Consider the following 24,074-nt stretch of genomic DNA (forward strand, 5'->3'; position numbering starts at 1 on the left):
GACTTTAAGGAATTATGAGACTGAGACAAGAAGAGGAAACTTATGGCAAATGGCCTTGATTTTCTCAAGATCCTTTTGTTGAGTCAACAAGGGAAAACAAAGTTTGAGAAAAGAAAAGTTAGAACAGACTATGAGGAGTGAAAAAGGAATTTAGAAAGGAAAAGTAGAAAGGACTAAATCGTCTTGCTGTATGGAGCACAGAACCTAATAGTTTACAATATCACAAATTTATAGACAGTTCACTTTTATGACTTCATTTAAGATCCATTCAGTAAAACACTGGTAGGGGTAATTCAGGGTTAGGGTTTGCAACAAATGACGAATAGTAACAAAATAAAAAACAAGGGATTTAACAATATGTAATGAAAATGCCTAACTATATGGATGATTAAGACTAAAGTAATGTATATAGAAAGAAATAAACTGAATCTAAATGCTAACTATGAAAACACAATTCCATTCTTTCTTAGTAGAAATGAAAGATTTGTACCAAATTTTACAAAAACTGCTCTTTGTTCAATCTTCCCTCTCTGCACATCCAGTAAGAAATACTGTAATATATGTGACTCACTTCTTTTTACTCAGATGTGTCCTAAATCCTGAGCTTTTTGCCTCAAACTCAAGGAACCTAGGTTTAGCTAAAGATAAACAGAACTCTTATTGAGCAGAAACCTGTAAAATGTTACTAATTTTCCTAACTAGGGGATCTAGGTTATTATGCTTTTATTAATAACTTTTCAGCTGATATAAACTCATAAATTAAGAGAAAATAGAGAAGGTATGATCTTTCTTTTAAGTACTACTTTTCTTCCCCACCCTTTTCATCACCTCTCTCCCATCTCCCACTTCCTGTCTCTCCCCCTTTCCCTCTCTCCCTCCCTCTCCCTCTCCTTTCCTCTCCCTCTCTCCTCTTCTTCCTCCCTCTCCTTACCTATCCCCATCCCTGTCTTTCTCTGTCTTTCTCCAATTAGGGCAATAGAATGGCCTTCAAATCTAAATAGTCTCTTTTCTCTCTATTTGCTACTTTATATTAGATTTTTTTTAAGTTATTAATGTAATCACAAAAGTCAGACTCCCCAAATGAAAAAATTTTTAACATTCATACACAGGTATAGCTTTCTGCCACTACAGCATGGAACATTACATATAATGTCAAGCTTGGCTGAATATGCTGGTTAGTACTGCTGACTGCTTTCTTTACCCCTCTTGGTGGGGTTTGTGTTAGGGAGTGGTTCTCTGGGACATATATATATATTGGGATATAAAAGTAATGAAATCAAAATATCAATAAAAACTAAATTGCTTTGGATAAAAGTATTTGACTTGTAACATAAAAAAATTTGAATTAGTATTTGGTTATTTTATTTACTGTTGTTCACTGAACCAAACAAAAATCATTAGAAAGGAGAATAAAATAATTAAACATGGAATGAGAAATATTTTGGTCAGAGTATAGGAAAATAATAATTTAAAACAAAAATTGTTTTATTATAACAAAGTATGTACTCTGAATATTTAACAACATTTATATTTAATACAAAGCTGAGAAAATAAGTCTTTAAATTGTTTTTAATTTTCAAATATAAATGTGAATTAAAAATCACTATTCTTTATATAAATCAATGTAAGAGTCTTAAAATGTATGTAACTGTCTTTACCATTAGAAATTAAAAACTAGGGGCAGCTAGGTGGTACAGTGTATAGAGCACCACCCCTGAATTCAGGAGGATCTGAGTTCAAATCTGGTCTCAGACACTTAATAATTGCTGTGTGACCCTGGGCAAGTCACTTGACCCCAATTGCCTCAGCAAAAAAAAGCAATTAAAAAACAAATTAAGTTTTTTCAATTTGTGAGTATATCATTTTAAAATTTATTAGTCCCAAAGGAAGAAAAACATTCCATGCCTTTAGGAGATGTCAAAGAAAGCTAAAGACAACAAAAAAGGATTTGTTTTTAGTTACAGATGGACTTAATACTTACATATTAAGGATATGTAATTTATATATGGAAGACCTACATTGCCCCAGAAAGTTCTTCACTCTGAATCCTCTCCTCTCCCTCTGACTAGTTGGTTCCTCTCAGAATTTCCAAAAGAAAAAGGCTCAATTCTGCCATGTCCATTCTTCTTCATGCAGCAGTCCTAACTCTTAAGTCTCAGACTTCTGCATTGCTCCTGAACTAGGTAACTTAATCTCTACTCCCCACTTTCAGACTTCTAAACTTCAAGGAGTTTGTTAGTCTATCTTTTTGTTTGAATTAGTATCTCTAGTTCTTAGTGTAATTGTCTGACCTTATTATTTCATTAAAAATTCAATAAATGTTGGTTGATTTAATTCCACTGGCATTCCTTCTAGGAATTACTTTTCTTGAACAGAATATACCTACACTCCATAAAATTTGGTAGATGGTCTTATTAACAATAACAATAATAGCTAGCATTTATATAATGCTTTAAGGTTTGCTAAGTGCTTTACACTTTATCTCATTTGATCATCACTCTAAGAATTACTATGGGGAAGAAAGGAAAGAAGAGAGGGAAAGAAAGGAGGAGGCAGGGAAGGAAGAAAAAGAAAAAGGGAAGGAGGGAGCAAGAGAGGAACAAAAAAATTACCACTACCCTGAAGCTACTCTAGTGATGAAAATGTATTTATTCACCTAAAACCTACAAGAGAAAGAACAAATTGAATTACTTTTAATCACAGGCTTAAATTACTTCTTTCAACAATTCCTTATTGGAATTTTCTCTACATATTTCTTTCTTAGCTCTAAAATATATTACAGTTGATCTTATAGAGAAGTAATATGAGCATATTATGGCAAATTCAATACAATTATTTCTTCAGCAGTTTTAAGAACACAGAAAAAAATTATCTTAGCAAAGTAAATAATTTAATATGTCCTATTTAAGCAAATATTCTTTCTTAAATGATTATCGAGTATGTCAGGCATTATATAATTTGAAACTATAATCTCTACTTTAGAATGACATTTTAGCTATATGGTACACACTCATTATTGCTGAATTAACATCCTTTAAATGTAAGATATCCTTATTTTAAAAATACACTAAAAAATACCACATATTTGTTAAATTCAATTAGCACTCATCTAAACATCTATCCTAAAACAAATATAAAGTTGTGGGAAGTTCTGCCTTCATTACATTGGAATAACTATTTCAAAAGATTAAGAAATGTAATCCAATTAAATACAACAATATGTTCTGTGCTAAATAAATATGGGGAGATGAAGCTGAAACATTACATTGCAATTGAATTTAACAACTGAATGGTCATTGAAATTTTAGATATAGTTTATATGGTGGACAGAAGTATGGGGCCTATCAGATTAAAATATTGTATATATTATCAAACAGTGCTTTTGTCACCGCTCAGTCTAGACCATCAGTCTAGATCAGGGATCCTCAAACTATGGCCCACGGGCCAGATGCAGCAATTGAGGATGTTTATCCCCCTTACCCAAGGCTATGAAGTTTCTTTATTTAGAGGACCACAAAACAAAGTTTTTGTTTTTACTATAGTCCAGTCCTCCAACAGTCTGAGGGACAGTGAACTGGCCCCCCTATTTTAAAAGTTTGAGGACCCCTAGCTGATAGAGAAATGTGCATTAGAAATCAAATTTGTAGAAGAATGAAGTTGTTAGTTTTTTTCTGGAAGGATAGCAAAGAAATTTATAAAAAACTTTGGGAGATAGTATGGATTCAGAAACAAGAGGACTTAACTCAAATTCTAATTCTGTTATTTATTTTGATGTGACCTTAGGAAATAACCTCTTTGTGTCCTCTGCTTCCTCAACTGTAAATTCAGAGGGTTGAATTTAAATGATCCCTAAAGATTCTTCTAATTCCAATGATCTTATATTATGTGGAGGAGAGGAAGATCAAGGTAAGGTGTTTGCTTTATTCTTCCTCCCTTTTCTCACCCAAAAATATAGGGGATATTATGTTGATGTTGAAGATGAGTAGATAAAAGCTTCTCAAGGTTATAAAAATTCTGGTTAATACTTTAGAGTGTCCATGTGGTACAGTGGATAGAATTCTAGGCTTGAATCCAGGAAGACATGACTGACTTCAATCCTCCTTCAAACTCCTTGCAATATATCCCTAGACAAGTCACTCAACCACTGGAGTCTCAGTTTCCCTATCAGGAAAATTGGAATATAGTAACATCTACCCCATAATTGTATTGTACATATGTGAATATACGTCATTTTTTCATCATCTTAACACCTAGACAATTATAACAGCCTTCTGTTTGGCACTTTCAGGCCAAGTTTCTCCTCACTCCAAGCTATTATCTTAAAGTGCTAAGTCTCACCTTCTTAAGAGTTACCCAGTTCACTGAACAAAATAGTCAATGACAATAGCAATTTAGTGTTTGACAAACCCAAAGACCTCAGCTTTGGGGATAAGAATTCATTATTTGATAAAAATTGCTGGGAAAATTGTAAACTAGTATGGCAGAAATTAGGCTTTGACCCACACACAAAACCGTATACCAAGATAAGGTTGAAATGGGTTTATGATCTAGACATAAAGAATGATATTATAAACAAATTAGAAGAACATAGCATAGTTTACCTCTCAGGTCTGTGGAGGAAGAAGCAATTTGTGACCAAAGAAAAACTATCACAATATATACACAATCACAAAATCACAAAATAGATCATTTTGATTATATTAAGTTAAAAAGTTTTTTGTACAAACAAAACTAATGCGGACAAGATCAGAAAGGAAACAATAAAATAGGAAAACATTTTTACATTCAAAGGTTCTGATAAAGACCTCATTTCTAAAATATATAGAGAATTGACTCAAATTTATAAGAATTCAAGCCATTCCCCAAGTGATAAATGGTCAAAGGATATGAAAAGACAATTTTCAGACCACAAAATTGATACTATTTGTAGTCATATGAAAAGATGCTCCAAATCACTACAGATCAGAGAAATGCATATTAAGACAACTCTGAGATACTATTACAACATCTCTTAGATTGACTAAGATGACAGGAAAAGACAATGACAAATGTTGAAGGGGATGTGGGAAAACTGGAACACTAATGCATTGTTGATAGAATTGTGAACAGATCCAACCATTCTGGAGAGCAGTTTGGAACTATGCTTAAAAGGCTGTCAAACTCTGCATATCCTTTGCTCCAGCAGTGTTACTACTGGGCTTATATCCCAAAGAAATCTTAAAGGAGGGAAAGGAACCTACATGTGCAAAAATGTTTGTGGCAGCCCTTTTTGTAGTGGCAAGAAACTGGAAACTGAATGGATGCCCATCAATTGGAGAACGGCTGAATAAATTGTGGTATATGAATGTTATGGAATATTATTGTTCTGTAAGAAACGACCAGCAGGATGATTTCAGAGAGACTTACATGAACTGATGATAAGTGAGATGAGCAAAACTAGGAGATCATTATATACAGCAATGACAAGACTGATCAATTCTGATGGACGTGCCTCTCTTTAACAATGAGATAATTCAAACCAATTCCAATTGTTCAGTGATGAAGAGAGCCATCTACACTCAGAGAGAGAGACCTGTGGGAACTGAGTGTGGACTACAACATAGCATTCTCACTCTTTCTGTTGTTGTTTGCTTGCATTTTGTTTTCTTTCCCAGTTTTTTTGTCCTTCCTTCTTGATCTGATTTTTCTTGTGCAGCAAGAAAACTGTATAAATATGTATACATATAGTGGATTTAACATATATTTTAACATATTTAACAGGTATTGAATTACCTGCCATCTAGGAGAGGGGGTGGGGACAAGTAGGGGATAATTTGGAACAGACGGCTTTGCAAGGATCAATGTTGAAAAAGTACCCATGCATACCTTTTGTAAGTAAAAGGCTTTAATAAAAATTTTAAAAATTAACATTTTTTTTTAAAAAGAAAAAATTACCCAGGCTCTCCTCCCATGCCAAGTCACTCATAGTAATCCATGAACATTGGCTTCCTTGCTATTTGTTCCATGCACATAACACTTTCTGCCTTTCCACCAGCTGTCTCCCATGCCTAGAATGTTCTACTCTACCACCTGGTTTCCTTCAAGACCATCTCAAATCTGAACCTTGAAAAGAGCCTTTTTCAAGACCAATTGTTAAAACAATTCCACTGGGGGGTGGGGAGAGAAGGAGAAGCAATTCCACTGAGTACTGACATCAAATGAGTTATAAAAGAGGGAACTCTAGGTTCACCTAAAATGCCACTAAAAATATTCTATCCAAATCCAAATCCTTAATCTTAAAATGTTCAAATTTGCAGATGATAGCACTGTTCCTATTATCAAGCCTTGCAATATTACTTACCCATCTAAGTAAATGAAATTCCAAAGGAATTTGTCTAACCAATCATATGAAAGAGGGGGAGATAGCAAATCAGAAGAGGGGATTTTTAAAATGTTGGCTACCAAAACTATAACATAGAGTAAGAGAAAACTATTGGATCATATTTGGACAACTTTTCAGGTAACACCAACTTAATGATTGCTTAATAATAGTAACTAGCATTTATACAGTGTTTTAAGGTTTGTAAAATCTTTTACAAATATTAACTAATCTGATCCTCAACAATATTGGTAAAGGCTCTTATTATTCCCATTTTACAGATGAGGAAACTGAGACACAAAGTGGTTAGGTGAGCTACTCAGTGTGTCAGCGTTTGAGGCTACATTTGAGCTTGGGTTTTCTTGACTCCAGGTCCAATGATTTCTCCACTGTGTCACTAAGCTAGCTAATCTCTCTCTAAATATACCAAGGCAATCCCCTTTTCAAGCTCCCTAATTAAGTTACCACATTGACTCTTCCAAATTTTTTCATCCCTTCTGAAACTTCCTCCACTTTCTTAACTGAGGATCTTGCCTCCATACTTCACTGAAAAAATTGCAAGCATTTGCCCAGTTTTCCTCTCTTCGCTTCTTCATTTCATATCCCCTTTTTCACATCATCTTTTGCTTCACTACTATCTCACATGAAATAGCCCTAGTCCTAACTAAAGCAAATCCCTTTACTTTTTCCTAAGATCCCATTCCATCCCATCTTTTCTATGACTTTGCCTCCTCCCCTCATAGCTAATCTCTTACTTATCTTCTATCTCTACCAGGCTGCTTCACTCATTAACATGCCCATACCTTCCCCAAGATCAAAAAAAAAAATCACTTGATATCCCACTGGCTACCATCCCTCTTATCTCTTCTGAATTTTATATAGCTAACCTCCATCTATAGTAAATAGATGCCTCCACTTTCCTCTATTTTAACTCTGCGATTTGAATTCAGACTTCATCATTTAACTGAAATTGTTCTCTGCAAAGTTACAGATCTTAATTGATAAATCTAATGATCTTCTTTTATTTCTCTTTTTTTTTTTTTTTGACCTACCTGCAGTCTGGCACTGTTGATCACCCTCTTTTCTTACTCTCTCCTCACTAGGTTTTCCTGACACTGCCCTCTCCTAGTTCTCCTCCTAGCACATTCCTGATACTCCTTTTGCTAGACATTCATCCAGGTTATGCTTCGTAACAAGAAGTCTTCCCCAAGTCTCAGTCCTGGACCTTTTCTCACCCTCTGGTATTAGTGATCTCATCAATCCTTTGGATTCAATCATCAATTCTATATTAATGAATTTCTAATCTCTTATCTAACCCTAACCTTTCTGCTCATATCTAATCTCAAATCTCCAAGTGCCTATTGGACATCTTAGAAGTGGAATCTCCCATAGATTTCTTAAACTCAACAAGTCCCAAACTGAATTCATTATCTTTATCCCCAAATCCTTCCCCCTTCCAAACTTCCCTATTAGGGAAGACCTATTATTAGGAGAGACCCATATCCTTTTGGTCTAGACATAAAACCTAGATCAATATTGACCCCTAACTCTCACTCATCATATCTACTGCAAAGACAAGTTTATTTTATCTTCTACCAAGTCCTATCTATACTTCTTTCTCTCCTCTGACAAAGCTACTACTCTGGTCCAGTCTTCATGAAGGACTATTGAAATAGTCTACTAATACTGACTGATATCCCTGCCATCAATCTTTTCCCACTCCAGTCCATCCTCTGTTCAGTTGAAACACATTTCCAACCATGTTATCCACCTACTCACTCTAGTGCCTTCCTATTATTTAGTGCAGAGCTTCTTAAACTTTTTCTACTTATGATCCCTTCTCACCCAAGAAATTAATGTGACCCGGGTATATAGCTGTGCAAAATAAATATACAAATCAATCATCTGCTGATAATAAATCATAATTTCATGACCCCAATATTCAATGAAATCCCATATGGAGTCATAACCCACAGTTTAAGAAGTTGGGACTCAAAAAAAAAAAAAAAAAGAAGAAGAAGTAGGGACTCATTGGACTAAATATAATGATATGTTTGGCCTTCATTCAAAACCCTTCATAATCTGGTTCCCTTTCCTCTTACTGTATTCTTACACCTTACATACTATCATGTACCCTGAGATACTGGCTTCCTTGCTGATCTTCAAACAAGTTGCTCCATTTCCCACAGGCTTTTTTTCCTAAGTCTGAAACTTTTTTTCTCTTCATCTCTATCTCCTGGATTCCCGTCTCATTCAAAGTCCCATCGAAAATCTCATTTTCTATGAAAAGCTTTAACTGATTCCTTTTAATGCCAGCGCTATCCCTCTAATAATTCTGTTTTTTCCCGTTTGCATCTTGTTTCGTATATAGTTTTTTTCGTGTTTTTTCTCTCAATTTATGAAATTAAGAACAAGGACAGTCTTTTGTCTTTTTTTTTTTTTTTTGTATGTGAGACACTTATTACTAGTGTTTGACTTAACTTTTTTGTTTGACTTACCTCAATCTATTTCAAACTAATTTTCTGTTATTAGCCAATCATACTAACCCCTGAGCTGATGACCCTGAAAAAAATGAAGCCTCCTCTTTTCCCATCTCTTCCTCTTAAAACTCTTTAAAATAATAATAGCTAGCATTTAGTTAACATTTTAGAAGTTACAAAGTATTTTACTTATTTCATTTGATTCTGAAAAAAAAAAAAAAAGTAAAAAGAGGGTAAGTGAAGACCAGGATCGTATAACTAGTAGGTTCCTGAGGCAGAACTCCAACTGAAGTCTTCTTGCCTCCAAGCATTCTATATACTATGCCATCTAGCTGTACCATCATCTCCCACTGTATCATCCTTTATCCCAGTCTCTTGTCAACAGTATAGCTAAGGTCAACACCTCTAAATATACATTTGCTCTCAGGCCCTTCCAATTTCTCTAATAGATCTCATCCTCAATCATTCTTCCCTTCCTCAAACCTCAACTCTCCCTATTCAGAGTGCACTGCTTTCAAAGATATAAGTTCCACACCCTTAGGAGGGTGAGGAAGAGGAAAAACACCTCAAACACCTTTTAAACTATTATCTAATATCTCTCCTCCCACCCCAAGTTAAACTGAATAAGTTTTTGAGACTTGCTGGCTATACTTCTACTGTCACTCATTCTCAATCCTTTACAATTGTTTCAAGCATCACTCAACTATAGTTCAAAGTTACTAGTGATCAATTTAATTACTAAGTTTAATAGTCTTCTCTCAGACCAAAACCTTCTTGACTTAAAGAAAAGAAGAAGGGAAGAAAAAGAAGAGTAAGAAGATAAGGAGGAAAAGATGGGAAACTATAGAAGCATTTATATAGCATCTAGCATGTACTAGTTACTGAGTTAAACATTCAACAAATATTATCTTATTTGATCCTCACAATCCTAGAAGGTTGATGCTGTTATCATCATCCTTTTAAGTTCAGGAAAACTGAGAAAAATAAAGATTAAGTGATTTGCCCAGGCTCACACAACTGCAGCTGCATTTGAACTCTTCTTCCCAATTTCAGGCCAATGCTCTTATCTCCTGTGCCACTCACCTGCACTTTACACTAACCAACACCCTATTCCTAGATACTCTCTCCTCTCTGAGTTTTTATGATACTCCAGTCTCTATTTCCTGTCTAACCACTTATTAAGTTTGCTGGCTCAACAATAACATCAAACCCCCTAACCATTCATTTAACCCAAGATTCTGTTCTGGGTCTTCTCTTTTCCAGTTATACTTACTCCTCTTGGTAATGCCCAGACCCAGTGGGTTTAACTGTTATTGATATGCAGGTGATTCCTATGTAGGCTCCATATCTCCCCTGAGATTCAGCCTCACATCAACCATTGCCTATTGGACATTTCAAAATGGATTCCTGGAGATACCATAAACTCAATATTATCTAAAACTAATTCATTTATGTTTCTCTTTCTTTTTCCTTCTTAATGACCCTATTTCTACTGACAGTTTCACTATCCTTAGAGCACCTCAGGTTTGTTATCTCAGCATTAACCTAGCCTACTGATTTCCTCACCCAAATAGTCAATAAAGTCAAAAAGCACTTGTTAAATGCTTATTATGTGTTAAGTATTATGCTAAGTGCTTGAGATATAATCAAAGCAAACTCATGGCCTTAGCCCCTCAAACTCACATACTAATGGTGGAGACAAAATGCAAACAATTTTGTACATACAAAACATATACAGTGTGGATGGTAAGTAATTGGGGGTGGGGGTGGGAAGCAACAACGTGACACTGGGAAAGGCTTTTTTACAAAAAAGTGGGATTTGAGCTTAGTCTTGAAAGAAGCCAGAATCAAAAGAGGAACATTATGGACATAAGTACAGTCATTGAGCCAAATCTGCTGTTTGCACCACTATAATACCTCTTGCACCAGTCCCTTCACTCCACTTTAGTTCAGGCCTTCATCAGCTCTCTCATCTAGTTTACTACAATAGTTCCCCAATTAATCTCCCTTTCTCAATATCTCTTACCATTCCATGATATCCTACTCACTACTGCCAAAATAATTTTTCTTAAACACAGATCTGATCATAATGGTTATACTCAATCTACTCCAATGGCTTCTTATGACTTTTAAAATAAAATACAAATTGGTTTTGTGTACAAACTATCTCACCCCAACAGATATTTTCCACCTCATTGAATACTAAGTCTGTTGTAGTTCCCTCATCACACATTGAATGATCATTCTCTTTGCCAAAGCAAACCCCTCTCTACAAGCATAAGTGATCCCATTCCATAATTCCATACCTTCTATTTCAGAAGAATCTCACCTATACCATAATCAATCTCTTCTTTATCATCTATCTCTACCTGTAGAGAGGAGGCTTTCCTACTGCCTATAAAAATGCCCATACTCAAAAAAACTCTCATTTAATCTGTCCATCATTATTACTAGTCTACCAGACAACATCCCTCATCCGTTCTCCATTTGCAGTTTATGATCCATTTGTGATCATATCAATTTATGTTAGATGCTTCTACTTCCTTTGCTCTAACTCTTTTCTGAACTTTTTGATATGGCTTTCAAACATTATTCAACCAAAACTCTTCTCTTAAAAAATACCAACAACCTCTTAATTGCCAAAGTTATTGGTCTTTTCTCAATCTTCATCCTTCTTGACCTCCCTCTTTAAGTCTCTTCTCCCATGCCTGGGATACATACTGCCTCCTCATCTTTGTCTCAGATTCCCTTTCCTTTAAAATGCAGTTCAAAGCAGCACCTTTGTATATAAGAAGTTTTGTTTGTTCCCTTACCCCAATAAAAGCTCCCCATCCCATATTAATTCATATTAAACTACTATTTTTGGAAGTGTACTAACTTCATATTTATTCTGTTTTTTAAAATATGTACTTTTTGCATCCCTTAACCCTCATTAAAAAATAATCTCATTTCATGTAGGGACTGTTTTATTCTTTGTACTTTCATCTCCAATTCCTGGCACAGTGCTTTGCATATAGCAGACACTTAATAAATACTTACTGATTTACTTATAATGAGCTTGTAAACTACTAACATGCCTATATTTTTTATGTAATAGTATTTTCCTCTGTATTACCAAAACTTTCTAAAACCAAGTGTAAAATTTTATATTCCTTCAAATTAAATTTAAGTCAATGATTATCTGTTAAAAAATTATTTAAAAGCAATTTCTACATTGAAGCTGAACTAGAAAATCTGTGAATTTTCTTCCAACAGTAGTAGTATGAATCTAAGGATATTTCTGCAAATATGATTATGGTGTAATTATGATATAGCAAAAAGCACTGCATCAGAAGACCTGGGTTGGAACCTTGAATTTACTTCCTATTATCTGTATGATTTCTGACAAGTCAATCATTGTATGTTTCAATTTTTTCATATATAAAACAAGCATGAAACTTACATTATTTATTTACCTCGTTATAAAGCAATATTTATTAGCTATTTCATTTTTATAGAATCACACGCTCTACTTTTGTATCTACCACTGCAGCAAATGATAAATTTTTATAATTCTCAGAACTATCATGATGAAAATATCATTTGAAGAGAAACAGGGAAACATCGAAAATTACAAAAGAATTCCAGCACAAAACGTTCGCAAATATAAAACAAAGAAATTTTCCTCCCCAACTCTTTCTATGATAGAAAGTCTTGATACCCAAACAAAGTCAAAAATAAAGAATCAAAGGAGAGAAAGAAAACTATAAACCAGTATTTCAAATAAATTACAAATAAAATAGCAAAGAGACAATGACAACACATTCCAAAGAATATACGCTACATCCAAGTAGACATGAATGCTGAACTAGTTCAATAGCAGGGAAATAATAAATATGAGTGGCCAGATTAATAAAAACAAGAAAAATGATGCTAACTATAAAAGCAGAAAAAGGGTCTGAAGAAATACAAAACCCTCTTCTGTGAAAAACACTGGAAAACGTAAGATTAAATGAACCATTTCTTAACATAAACAGTATACTTCTAAAATCAAGAGAGCACTGTATCTAACAGAAATAAGTTAGAATCCTATTCAATAAGATCAAGACAAAGCAAAGGTGTCCACTGGTACCACCACTCTATAATATATTGCTGGAAATGCTACCAATGGGGGGATGGAGGGGGGGGGGGGGAGAATGGGGAGAGAAAGAGAGAGAGAATGATAAACAACTATATATAGAGACAGACAAGGAAATCAAAGGAATAAACAAACTAAGAAACAAAATTATTACTTTCTGCAGATGAGATGGATACTTACAGAATATTAATAAACAAATATTAATTGAAACATTAGCACAGTTGTAGGATATTAAATCCACATAAATAAATCAAAATTTCTGTATAAGCCAACAAAATCCAGCAGGAATAAAAGCCGCATCTAAAATAATAACAAAATTGGAGTAGCCAGGTGGCGCAGTGGCTAGAGAACCAGCCCTGAAGTCAGGAAGACCAGAGTTCAAATCCCAACTCAGACATTTAACCCTTCCTAGCTGTGAGACCCTAGGCAAGTCACTTAACCATAATTGCCTCAAGGGGAAAAGATCAATTAAAATAATAACAAAATGTATGAAATACTTCATCTAACTACCAAGGTAAAAACCAGGAAGTCTATGAATACAACTACAAAACATTCTTCTTTGGAAATACAGACCTAAATAGATAAATATCTGTGAGTAGTTAATATAAATATAATAAAAATGACAATATTACCTAAATTAATTTGCTCATTCAATAAAATACCAATCACCCAACCAAAGGATTGTTTCACAGAGATAGGAAAAAAAAAAAAATACTAACAAAATGTATCTGGAGGAATAATCCAGAATTGTAATCTTGTAATCTCAAGAATCTCAAGGAAAATAATGAAAATAGAAAAAGTTGGAGGTAAAGATTCTTCCTTGAAATACCAGATCTCAAATTATAAACTACAAAAAAGAAGTAAACATGAGGGAGAGAGGAAGAGAGAGAGAAAAGGAGAGAGAAAAAGAGAGAACACACATGTGAGCAAGAACAGAGAAAGAACATACAATTTTCATATGAAGAAATTAAAACCATTTCAAGCCATATGAAAAAACACTCTAAATCACTACTGATTAGAGAAATGAAAATTAAGACACCTCTCAGATGTCAGAAAAAGATGACAGAAAAAGAAGGGATGTGGGAAAACTGGAATATTAACACATTGTTGGTGGAATTGCAAAATGATCCTGCATATCCTTTGATTCAGCAGTCTCACTATTGAGTCTGTATTCCTAAGAGATAAATAAATAAAGGTAAAGAACCCCTGTATGCAAAAATGTTTATAGCAGCTTTATTTGTATTGGCAAGGAACTGGAAACTGGAATTAGCAAACTGCTAAGTAAGTTATGATATATGAAGGCAATAGAATATTATTGTTCTATAAGAAATGATGAGCAGGCTGATTTCAGGAAATTCTGTAAAGAACTACATGCACTGATGCTGAGCAAAGTGAGAACCACTGAGAACAACCACTCTACACAATAATAAACAAGATTACACGATGATCAATTGTGATGTACTTGGTTCCTTTTCAATGATGCGAGTGATTCAAGGCAATTCCAATAGACTTGGGATAGAAAATCCAGAGAGAATTATGAAAACTTAATGTGAATAGAAGCATAGTTATTTTCACCTTTTTATTTACTTGGTTTTTTCTTTCTTGTGGTTTTTTTTTCTCCTTTTGATCTAATTTTTCTTGTACAACATGACAAATATTTAAACAAATATGTTTAAAAGAATTGCACATATTTAACTTGTATCAGATTACTTGCTGTCTTGGGGACAGAGGAAGTAAGGGAAGGGGAGAGAAAAACTTACAACACAAAGTTTTACAAAAATGAATGATGAAAACTGTTTTTACATGTATTTGGAAAAATAAAATAACTACTGAAAAAAGGGGAAAAATTAACTTAGTACCTAGTGTTTGATAAATTCAAAATAATGAGCTATTTGATAAAAAGGCATGCTATTTCACAAGAACTGCTGGGGAAAATAGAATGCAGACTGATAGAGAGTAAATTAACATCTAACAAATATTAAGATAATATCCAAATGGATACATTAACTAAATATAAAAGGTCATGTAATAAACAAACTAGAAAAGCAAGAAAAAGAACTATCTTTTGGATTTACAGACAGGGGAAGACTTCATGATCACAGAATAGAGAGGATAACAAAAGATAAAATAGAAAATATATATATAATATATATATATAAAATTTCAAAGTTTTTGCACAAACAAATCCAATGAATGTAAAACTTAAAAGGAAACGCTTAAGAGAAGGGAAATCTTTACAATTGAGGGTTCTCTGCTAAAAATCTAATTTCCAAGATATATGAAGAATTGATTCAAATTATAAAAAGAAGCAATCCCCATTTATTCAAAAGCTATATAAATAATACTCAAAAATAAATCCAATTCCCCAAAGTTTTATGAAAAATGCTCCCAATCACCAGTATTTGGAGAAATGAAAATTAATGCCATTGAGGTTTCAATCATCAAATTGTCAAAATCTGCCCCCCCCCCCCACCAAAAGACTAGCCTTGAAGGTGTTGCACAAAAAAAACCACTGATGCAATATTAGCACATCTGTGAACTGTGCCAGTTATTTTGGGAAAAATTTGAAACTATGCCCCCAAATTTACTAAAGTGTGTATATCCTTTGACCAAGAGATAGATACCAATACTATGCCCATGTCCCAAAGATCAGAGGAGGAGAAAATATATTTATTGCAGCTCTTTTTGGCAATGAAAAAGAACTGAAAAATAAGGGATTGCCAATTTGGGGGAGGGGATTTCTTCACAAATTATGGTATATAAGAATATTATGGAATTTCATTGTGCTATAAGATAAAACAACAAAAAGAATAGGTTCAGAGAAATCTGAGAAAATTTGTATGAACTGAAATGCATGCTGAGGTGAGTGGAACCAGAATAACTCCTACTATATTACCATATATACATACCATAATAAATCATATTACAAACATAAACTCATACTAAACATTAAAAATGAACAATTTAGAAATATTTAAGAATTCTCAACAACCATGAATTCAGAGGACCTACAAGGCATATTACCCATCTTTCAGAGACATGATAGATTAAATATTCAGGAGTCATTTTTGGACATAGCCAACATGGGAATTTGTTTTGTTTCACTGCCTATTTGTCACAAGGATTTTGTTTTTTGTTTTCTTTCTCCAATGGGAGAAGACTCGAGAAGAGACAATACTTGTTAACTGAGAACAAAACTTAATTTTAAACAACTAAATGTTGAATTTATTATGTATTTTAAGAGGAAAAACTCTTAAATAAGGTTTTCTGTTAATAAAACAAAAACAAAAATTGCAATGAAAAGATCATTTGATTAGAAGAAATTCCAGCAAGAGTTGTAAGATTAGAGAGGTGAGGAAGCATAATCTATCAGGGGAAAAAAAAACACAAAAACAGTGGAGCAAGAGCTTGGAAGCACCAACAAAATTAACCTAAATATTTCACAGGTATCATTGTAAGGATCATAATAAATAACAGGTAAGAGTATTCTGAAAACTTAAATTTTATCCACAGAAAAATAACATTGAAGAGGAAAGAGAAAGAGGTTAACTGAACTGAGAGTATTGAAACCAAGGGCTCTAACCTAGGTAAGCAACATCAATCTCATACCTTACATACTTTAATATTTTTCTTTTTTCCTTTAATATTTTTCAAGAGCTTCCTTTTCTCACAAAAATTTTGTGAGGCAGATAAAACAAATATTATTATCCTCATTTAACCAGTAAGGAAACTGAGGCTCTAAAAGTCAAAAAGAAATTAAGAGACATAGTAGGGAATTCAGTAAGATCTACTAACCTTCTCCCTTCCTTCCTTTTAATCAGCTAACTTACAGTTGAAAAGGGCAGAAAAGCAGGAAATTTATGACATTGATAGTTCTGAGGAAATAGAGAAGTGTCTCATCTTATAGAATGTAAGATACTTGGGGGGTAAGAATTTTCCATTTCCCAGTATTCTACATCTTCCAAATCCATAACAAAAAGTCTTCAGTGCAAACTTTGGGTAAGAGAAGAAAAATAAGGATCCCAGTATCAGCCATCCTCCCTCCACAGTTCAGCAGAAGTCCCACTTCCTTCTGGACAATATCTCCAATGATTCTAGGGACAATGATCTTTTTCTATGTTCCTAATCATTACACTGGAGCAGCAGTATGGTACAAGGGAAAGAGCGAAGAACTTAAGATTTGGGTTAATTCTACCTTAACGGGAATGGTGACTATAAGCAAGTCACTAAATGAAGTTCAATTAGTAATTTCACCTGTAAAACCAGATCCCAAAGGATTTAGTTTTATCTTCAAAGGGTTCTAAGTACTCCCCCCCAAATAAAGACTTTTATAAATATGAGCTATGAATATTATTCTTATAAAAGGTAAAGTAGAATAGTGGTCAAAGAGTAGGTCACCAAGACTGAAAAACATGAGTTCAAGTGCAGGCTCTGTCATATTCTGGATGCCGTTCCTGAGAAAGTTATTTAACCCTAATGCTATAAGCAACTCTCAGCAAGATTTTTAAATTGCAAAGAAAGTATCCAACTTCATCCAGCACAATGAAATTACAAGTCTAGTCCCTGTCCTTAATCTGTGCCATATAAATTTAACACAAGCATATGCTGTCATGCATTTTTCTGAATGCATTAATCTTGTAAATGCCCAACCAGATAGTAAGCAACTTGAGGAAAAACTGTCAGATTTTTTTAATTTCTCAAATTATTTAGCACAGTGCTGACTTAATTTAAGGGAGAAAAAAAAAAAAACTTGCTGACAAACATTAAACATTTCTATTCTTGTATCATATCAACCAAAATTGTGCTACCCAGATTTCTCTGAAATTTAAAAAAAAAAAAAATTAGTAATAGATAAAGGATCTTCAACCTTTCCCCATGCCAATCCAAATCCTAAATCTCCAATTTCACTCCTTCAGAAGCCTTCTCCTGATTTACATTCCAGAGCAGACTGCCACCACCTCCTCCATCTACCTTCCTTCAGTTACTCCTTTTGGTAACTGAAGAAAAAATAAACTTAATTTGAGATTTACCTAATCTTTGTAAGCACAAAATAAAATGAAAAATTCCTGATTCCGAAGGGAAATAACCACTATTACCTTAGTACTGCAATTAATAACTTTTTTCAAATGAGTATTACTAGCATAGGCAAAAAAAGGATTTGGTAGAGAAAAACGAGAGAGAAAGAATGAAGTTGGGGAATTGAAGAAGAAACACAAAAGAAATCTATGTGGTGAAAAGTGCAGAAATCCCAACCTAATAGAAAGGAACCTGGTCTGACAGCTGGGAGAGAGGGGTTCTTTTTATTAATGGTTCTGATGCTAATATGGGTAACAGCTGCCATACAACATAGTTTTAAAAGTTACTTTACCTGATCTCCATCAACACATGCTTATTAATTACTAGAATTTGAAAGAACTGAACCTTTCGGGGGTCCTCCTTTAAGTTCTAATTTTAAGTTTAGCCAATTCTCATTTAAGCATCAATCCAATTTATGTAAACCTAAATTCAATGAAGTGTACTTTATATGTAAATTAATGTTGGCATAATAAACATGACATGTCCAGTGAATCGTTATTGTGATTATATGAATACCTTGATTTTCTATGACATATGAATGTGCATGTGAAGGAACTCAAAGAACAACGAATAAGGGACTTCCTTCTTTAGGAACAATAAAAGTAATTTTGGCAATGCCAATAACATAATTTGAGGCCTGTCCTGGAAGTGAAAAAACTAACATTGTGGCTCTATTAAAACTGAAAATGCAAAAAAGAGCAATTTACTGTGCCCATTTTATTCACATAGAAAGATATTATAATATTTTTCCTACCTTTAATTAAAAGATTAAAAAAGTTTGACAACACAGATATGCAGTGGGAAAAACTGCAAAAAAAATTTCAAAATTATCTAAATTCAAAATATGAAAATGAGGGTGAGGGGAACAAAGGGAGGCTGCTTAGCTCTCCCTACCCAAAAAGTTGATTCCAACAATGAAACTAGGAAATTTCGGAATCTTAAAGAAATCGTATTTTCCCCTATTATTTAACTTTTCTTTAAGATTATTCTTGGCTGAGAATAATTAAGTAACTTTGCAAAAAAGCATCAAAGAACAAGTTGCAAATACCTTTCTAAAGAATCATAAAAATAATACATGGTCAGTGGAGATGTTTGTTAATTGGTGCAGTCGTTCTGGAAAGCAATGTGTAATCATGTTCCCAAAGTTACTAAACGGCATGTCCTTTTACTAAGGAATGCCCAAACTCCAAAAAGACAAAAAAAAAAAAAAAAAGAAAGAAAGAAAACCCATCTTTAATAAAAGTAAGAATAATTAGTTCAGCTCTTTTTGTAGTGCAAATTTAGAGAGGTGCTCATCTTTTGGATAATGGCCAAATAAGTAAGGGTTTATGAACATCATCATAATTCACTAATAAATGATGAAAACATAGGCTTCAAAGAAACCTGGAAAGACAGGTATGATCTGATGCAAAATAAGACTGAGCAGCATCCAGAGAATCATTTGTACAATATCTACAACATTGCAAACACTCTGAAACACTTAAAATTCTCTTCAATGACATGACCAATCGTGATTTGAGATGATAATGACTGTTACCCACCTTCAAAAAACGCAGAGGGCAGATTAAGAAGTTTACTTTTCAAGCACTATATTTATCGTCTTAACTTTGCATATTTGTAACACTGCTTTCTCTCCCCCGGAAAATGGGGGAGAGGGGTTAGATTTTTAGTAATTGAAGAAAAAAATAAACTTAACTCAAGATTTACGCAAACCTTGTAACCACAAAATAAAACGACAAACTCCCGATTCCACCGGCCTATCGTACGTGCTCTTCAGGCACACGACTGTTTAAGTAAGTCACAGCAAAGAGGAAGAAACAGGAAAGACTCCGTGCACGCGGGGGGCGCAGAAGGCTCCAGGCTCCTACAGTCACGCCTCCCCCACGAAGTAACAACCGCACACCGGAAAGTGGCCGCGGGTGAAGAAGTTGGGGGTGTGGGGGTGGAGCTCAACCCCGAGGCTAATCCAAAAGAGACAGCGCGGAGACAAGGCATGCTGCCTCTCCAGAGTCGGGAGCCCGACCATCCCCTCTCGTCCTCTTGCAAACCCGCTACTTTCTCCCACTGCAGAGCCACCCGCCCGTGGAACTTAGAAGTGACTACCGCGTGTCTCAGCGCGGGGAATCCCCAAGGGGGTGGGGACTCTCTAGCGGGCTACACCAAAGGGTGAGGGGAGTCTCCTGCACGCGGGCAGGTCAGGACTCCGGGGTGCCGGCGGGCCCCGACTCAGACTCGACAACAGGCGGAACTGGGGCGGCGGGAGACGCAAGGCCTAGTCACGCCTGGAGCCCCCCGCCTCTTTCGGACGCCTCGAACGACCCCTCATACACCTCCTCCTTTACCTTTTCTTCCACGCAGTTCACGATGATGGACGGATACTTGCGGCTCAGCCAGCGAAAGAAAGCGGGGACTCCCATGATTTCGGCCGGGCGCTTTTTAGTCGGCAAGCCCGGACCCGGGGGGAAAAAAGCGTAACCAGAGAGACAGGCGGCGGCGGCGGCGGAGGGTAGGCACTTCCGCCCACCTTAAGGCCGAGCGGGGGGAAGTGACGCCACGCGGCCGCCGCTGCAGAGCACGGCGGGAAAAGGGTACCGAGGAGGTGGGGGAGGTGATCCTTCTGAGGCGGAGCTCTGCTGAGCTGAGCACTCTAGAGAAACTGGGAGTACATTGCTCTGCTCCACTACTATGACAGCCTGGGGTCTAGGAGCCGCCCAACCCCCAGCCATTTGGGCAGAGACCTCCTCCTAGCTCCCGGGCCTCCCATTAGATGAGGCGGGGCCTATTTGGGGCTCCTCGACTCCGATTCCCAGTACGTCAGTTGTTCCCCACTCGTGCCTCTGATTGAGCGGCGCAGGTGGGAAGGAGGCCCGGGGGTAGTCGAGGCCTTCGCTCGAACCCCGCGTCGAATCCAGGGAATTTTTGTGGGACCAAACTGCTCAGGAATTTGGCTTTTGGGGAGGAGCCCTGAAAGGGTAGTCTTTTGTCTATTTACCCCGCCCACGTTAGTGTTAAAAGCTCCGGAACCCACTTTCTTTTACGTTGTGGCCTCCCTTTTTGTTACACCTGGAGCCTTTAAAAAATTACTTGAAGGGATATGTGATCTCACTAGAATAATGAACTCATTTAAAATGAAAAGTATAAGTTTCCCGTTTTTATTTGGTTTTGAGTGGACCAAGTCTAAGATAGCCCAATGGATATACACTTTCTGGGCCACTTCACTTGGGGAAAATTCCTCGCCTAAGTTATAGCAGGGCTTAAGTTTGAACCTGGGTTCAAACTCCCAGGCCCTTTCAGAAGGTCTAAGAATTCAACATTATTTTCACAATAATACTAAAGGATTTTAGGTTAAATATCGATAACGATAACCCACATAAACAAAAAGTTCTTTGGAATCACTAATTTTTAAGAATGCAAAAGGGTACTGAGACCAAAACTTTGAAGAGCATTGAGTTAACTGGATTTAGCTCTGGAAACCATCTTTGAGAATAAATAGTTCAGCTCCTTCGTAAAAAATAAGCAAACAGATGCCAAAGAACTTAAGTGATTTACCTAAGGTTATATGTAGTTGTAGTAAGAGCTGGGATTTAAATCATGTCTAATGGCACCAAGTCTAGTTTGAAAACATTTTCTTTTTCCCACTCGTGAAAACTGCTGTATCATTAATTTTCATTTTCAAGGAACAGAATCCCTTTCTAGATTAATAGATAATTATATTCATATGGTATCAATGTTTGGGCCAAAAAATTTTAATGTTTTAAAATTTCTTTAGACTTTTAAATGACTGGTTCCTTTTGTGATTGTTTTTATGGTAAGAAGATATATTTTAATCCATCACAAATGTCTTCTTTTTCATTTATGCTAATTAAAATACATTACATATTTCTGAAGTGAGTTTTTTAATATACATTACAAAATGTATGAAAGTTTAAACCTGGTATTAAATAGGCTATTAAAAGCCTAAGCTGTTAAGATTGGAAGAAAATTTAAAATCATAGAGAACACCTCCCTTTATTTTACAGGAAACAGACCAGTTAAGTACCTAGAAAAAAAGAGTTCTTAAATTTTGGTTTGTTATGGACCACCTTGACAGATAGACTGGTGAGCTATACACTGATGCCTTCTCAAAATAATGTAATAAATGCATGATTGAAAAGATAAATAATTATATTGAAGTAAAGATGCAAATATGTGCAAACAAGCTATATACAAGATAAATAGGAAATGAATATTAAGAGAAAAGGCTCTAGGATTAAAAAGATTGGGAAAAGCTTTATATAGAAGGTAGGATTTTAGTGGAGACTTGAAGGAAGGTAGAAAGAGAGGAAGAGAAGCATTTTATATACAAAGTTCTGTGCTGGGTTCTAATGATAGATGAAAAATAATCATTCAAATGTATATTGTCAATCAGAAGTATCAACATATACACAGGACCTTTTGAAGATAGCAGAGGGAAGGCACTAGCATTCGAGGAAATCAGGAAAAATTTCTTAAAACTGCAACTTCAGGAAAGATAGAAAGCAAGGGGAGCATTCTAGGCAAAAGGGACAGTCCGCGAAAATGTCATAGTTTGGAGATGGGAGTATTGTGGTGTGAGGACCTTTAAGCAGTGTCATTAGATCACAAGATCGTGGTGGATCACATAAAGTGTGATAAGACTTTACAGGATAGAAAAATAGGTTTGAAAGGTTTTGAGTAATGAAAATTTTTATTTGCTCTTGGAAGTGATAAGGAGCTAGAACTTATTGATAAGGGGATAGTAGGTAACAGTAACTTTTGTCCTTTAGGAAGCTCAATTCAACAATTAAGTGGAAAATGGACTGGACTGGGAGGAGAGACTTGAGGTGGGGAGACCAACTAGCAGGCTATTACACTAGTTCAGGGATGAGGTGATAACGTCCTCCATGAGGGTGGTGATAATGTCAGAGAGGAGGAAATATATATGAGACCTGTCATCATTGGTGAGCCTTTGTATCTAATTAAATATGAGGTAAGAGAGAGCTGGGAGTCAAGAATAACACCCAGGTTGGGGGCTTGAGTGACTGGTAGGATGGTGGTGATTGATAATAGGGAAATGAGAAAGAGGGGAGGGTTTAGAATGGAGGATATCCTCCATTCTAAATGAATTTAATTTTGGGTATGTTAAGTTTAAAAAGTTAACATTGAGTTTGAGATGTCCACTAGGCAGTTGGAAAGCTGAAGGGCTGGATAAGTAGATTTGAGAAGCATCAGCATAGATAATTGAACCTTGAGAGTTAATGAGATTACCAATTGTAACAAAGAGGATCCAGAACAGACTCTTTGAGATTAGCAGTTTTTGTGTCTTAGCAAAGGAGAGAGGAAAAGAGTTATTAGACAAGAAGAAGAACTAGGACAGAATACTGTCATGGAAACTTACAGAGAGGAGAATACCCAGAAAAAGTGATCAACAAGTTTTAAAGGCTGCAATGAGGTCATGGATGAAGAGTAAGAAAAGGAGAATACCATACCACAATTATACAGATAAATATGATACAAAATAATACTATAATAGGCCAAGGACAGATCTAGATTTAAGTATTCCAGGAAAATCTGCAGAGTAATAAAGAACATTTGGGGAATTTCCGAGAAGATACTTTGATGGAAGTACAACCTGAGCTTAACCTTGGAGAAGAGGCTTTCAACATTCCAGGATGTGAAAGGAGTGCATTCTAGAGGTAGTAGATGTCTTGTAAAATTAAGAGTAACTATAACAAGATTGAAAAATACAAGTCCAATTTGATGAAATAGTAAAAATATGTGGAGAGGAGTAAAGTGAAACAAGCCAAGAAAAGTTACCAAAAATACCGGTATCCACAGTGAGAACAGCAATGTAAGTAGAAAAAGAATAAAACTGAACAGAATCCCTTGAACTTAGCCCTGAAGAAGAATTTAATTTAAATTCAGCTTCTTTATAAAAATGGGAGACTAAATGTGGAATATTGCTTATGTTGTCAGACACAAATGTTGACTTTGGTGAACTGCATTTCTCCTCCTTTTAAATATTTGTTATAAGGGAAAGTTCACT

At 35.4% G+C, this 24,074-nt stretch overlaps 1 protein-coding gene across 2 annotated transcripts in view; it reads right to left on the bottom strand.

Moving 5' to 3' along the window:
• Positions 1–20,568, bottom strand: part of XRN2 (5'-3' exoribonuclease 2) — a 110,362-nt gene extending 89,794 nt beyond the window's left edge. The window contains exon 1 of one of the 2 annotated variants that reach the window (XM_051975848.1): positions 20,374–20,568. In XM_051975848.1, the coding sequence (XP_051831808.1) occupies positions 20,374–20,448 (75 nt within the window). In that variant the 5' untranslated portion in view covers positions 20,449–20,568. The remainder of the gene's footprint in view (positions 1–20,373) is intronic. The other variant, XM_051975849.1, reaches the window with a different exon arrangement.
• Positions 20,569–24,074: the final 3,506 nt, after the last annotated feature.

Source organism: Antechinus flavipes, chromosome 2 (genome assembly GCF_016432865.1).
Source record: "Antechinus flavipes isolate AdamAnt ecotype Samford, QLD, Australia chromosome 2, AdamAnt_v2, whole genome shotgun sequence".
Classification (NCBI taxonomy): Eukaryota; Metazoa; Chordata; class Mammalia; order Dasyuromorphia; family Dasyuridae; genus Antechinus; species Antechinus flavipes.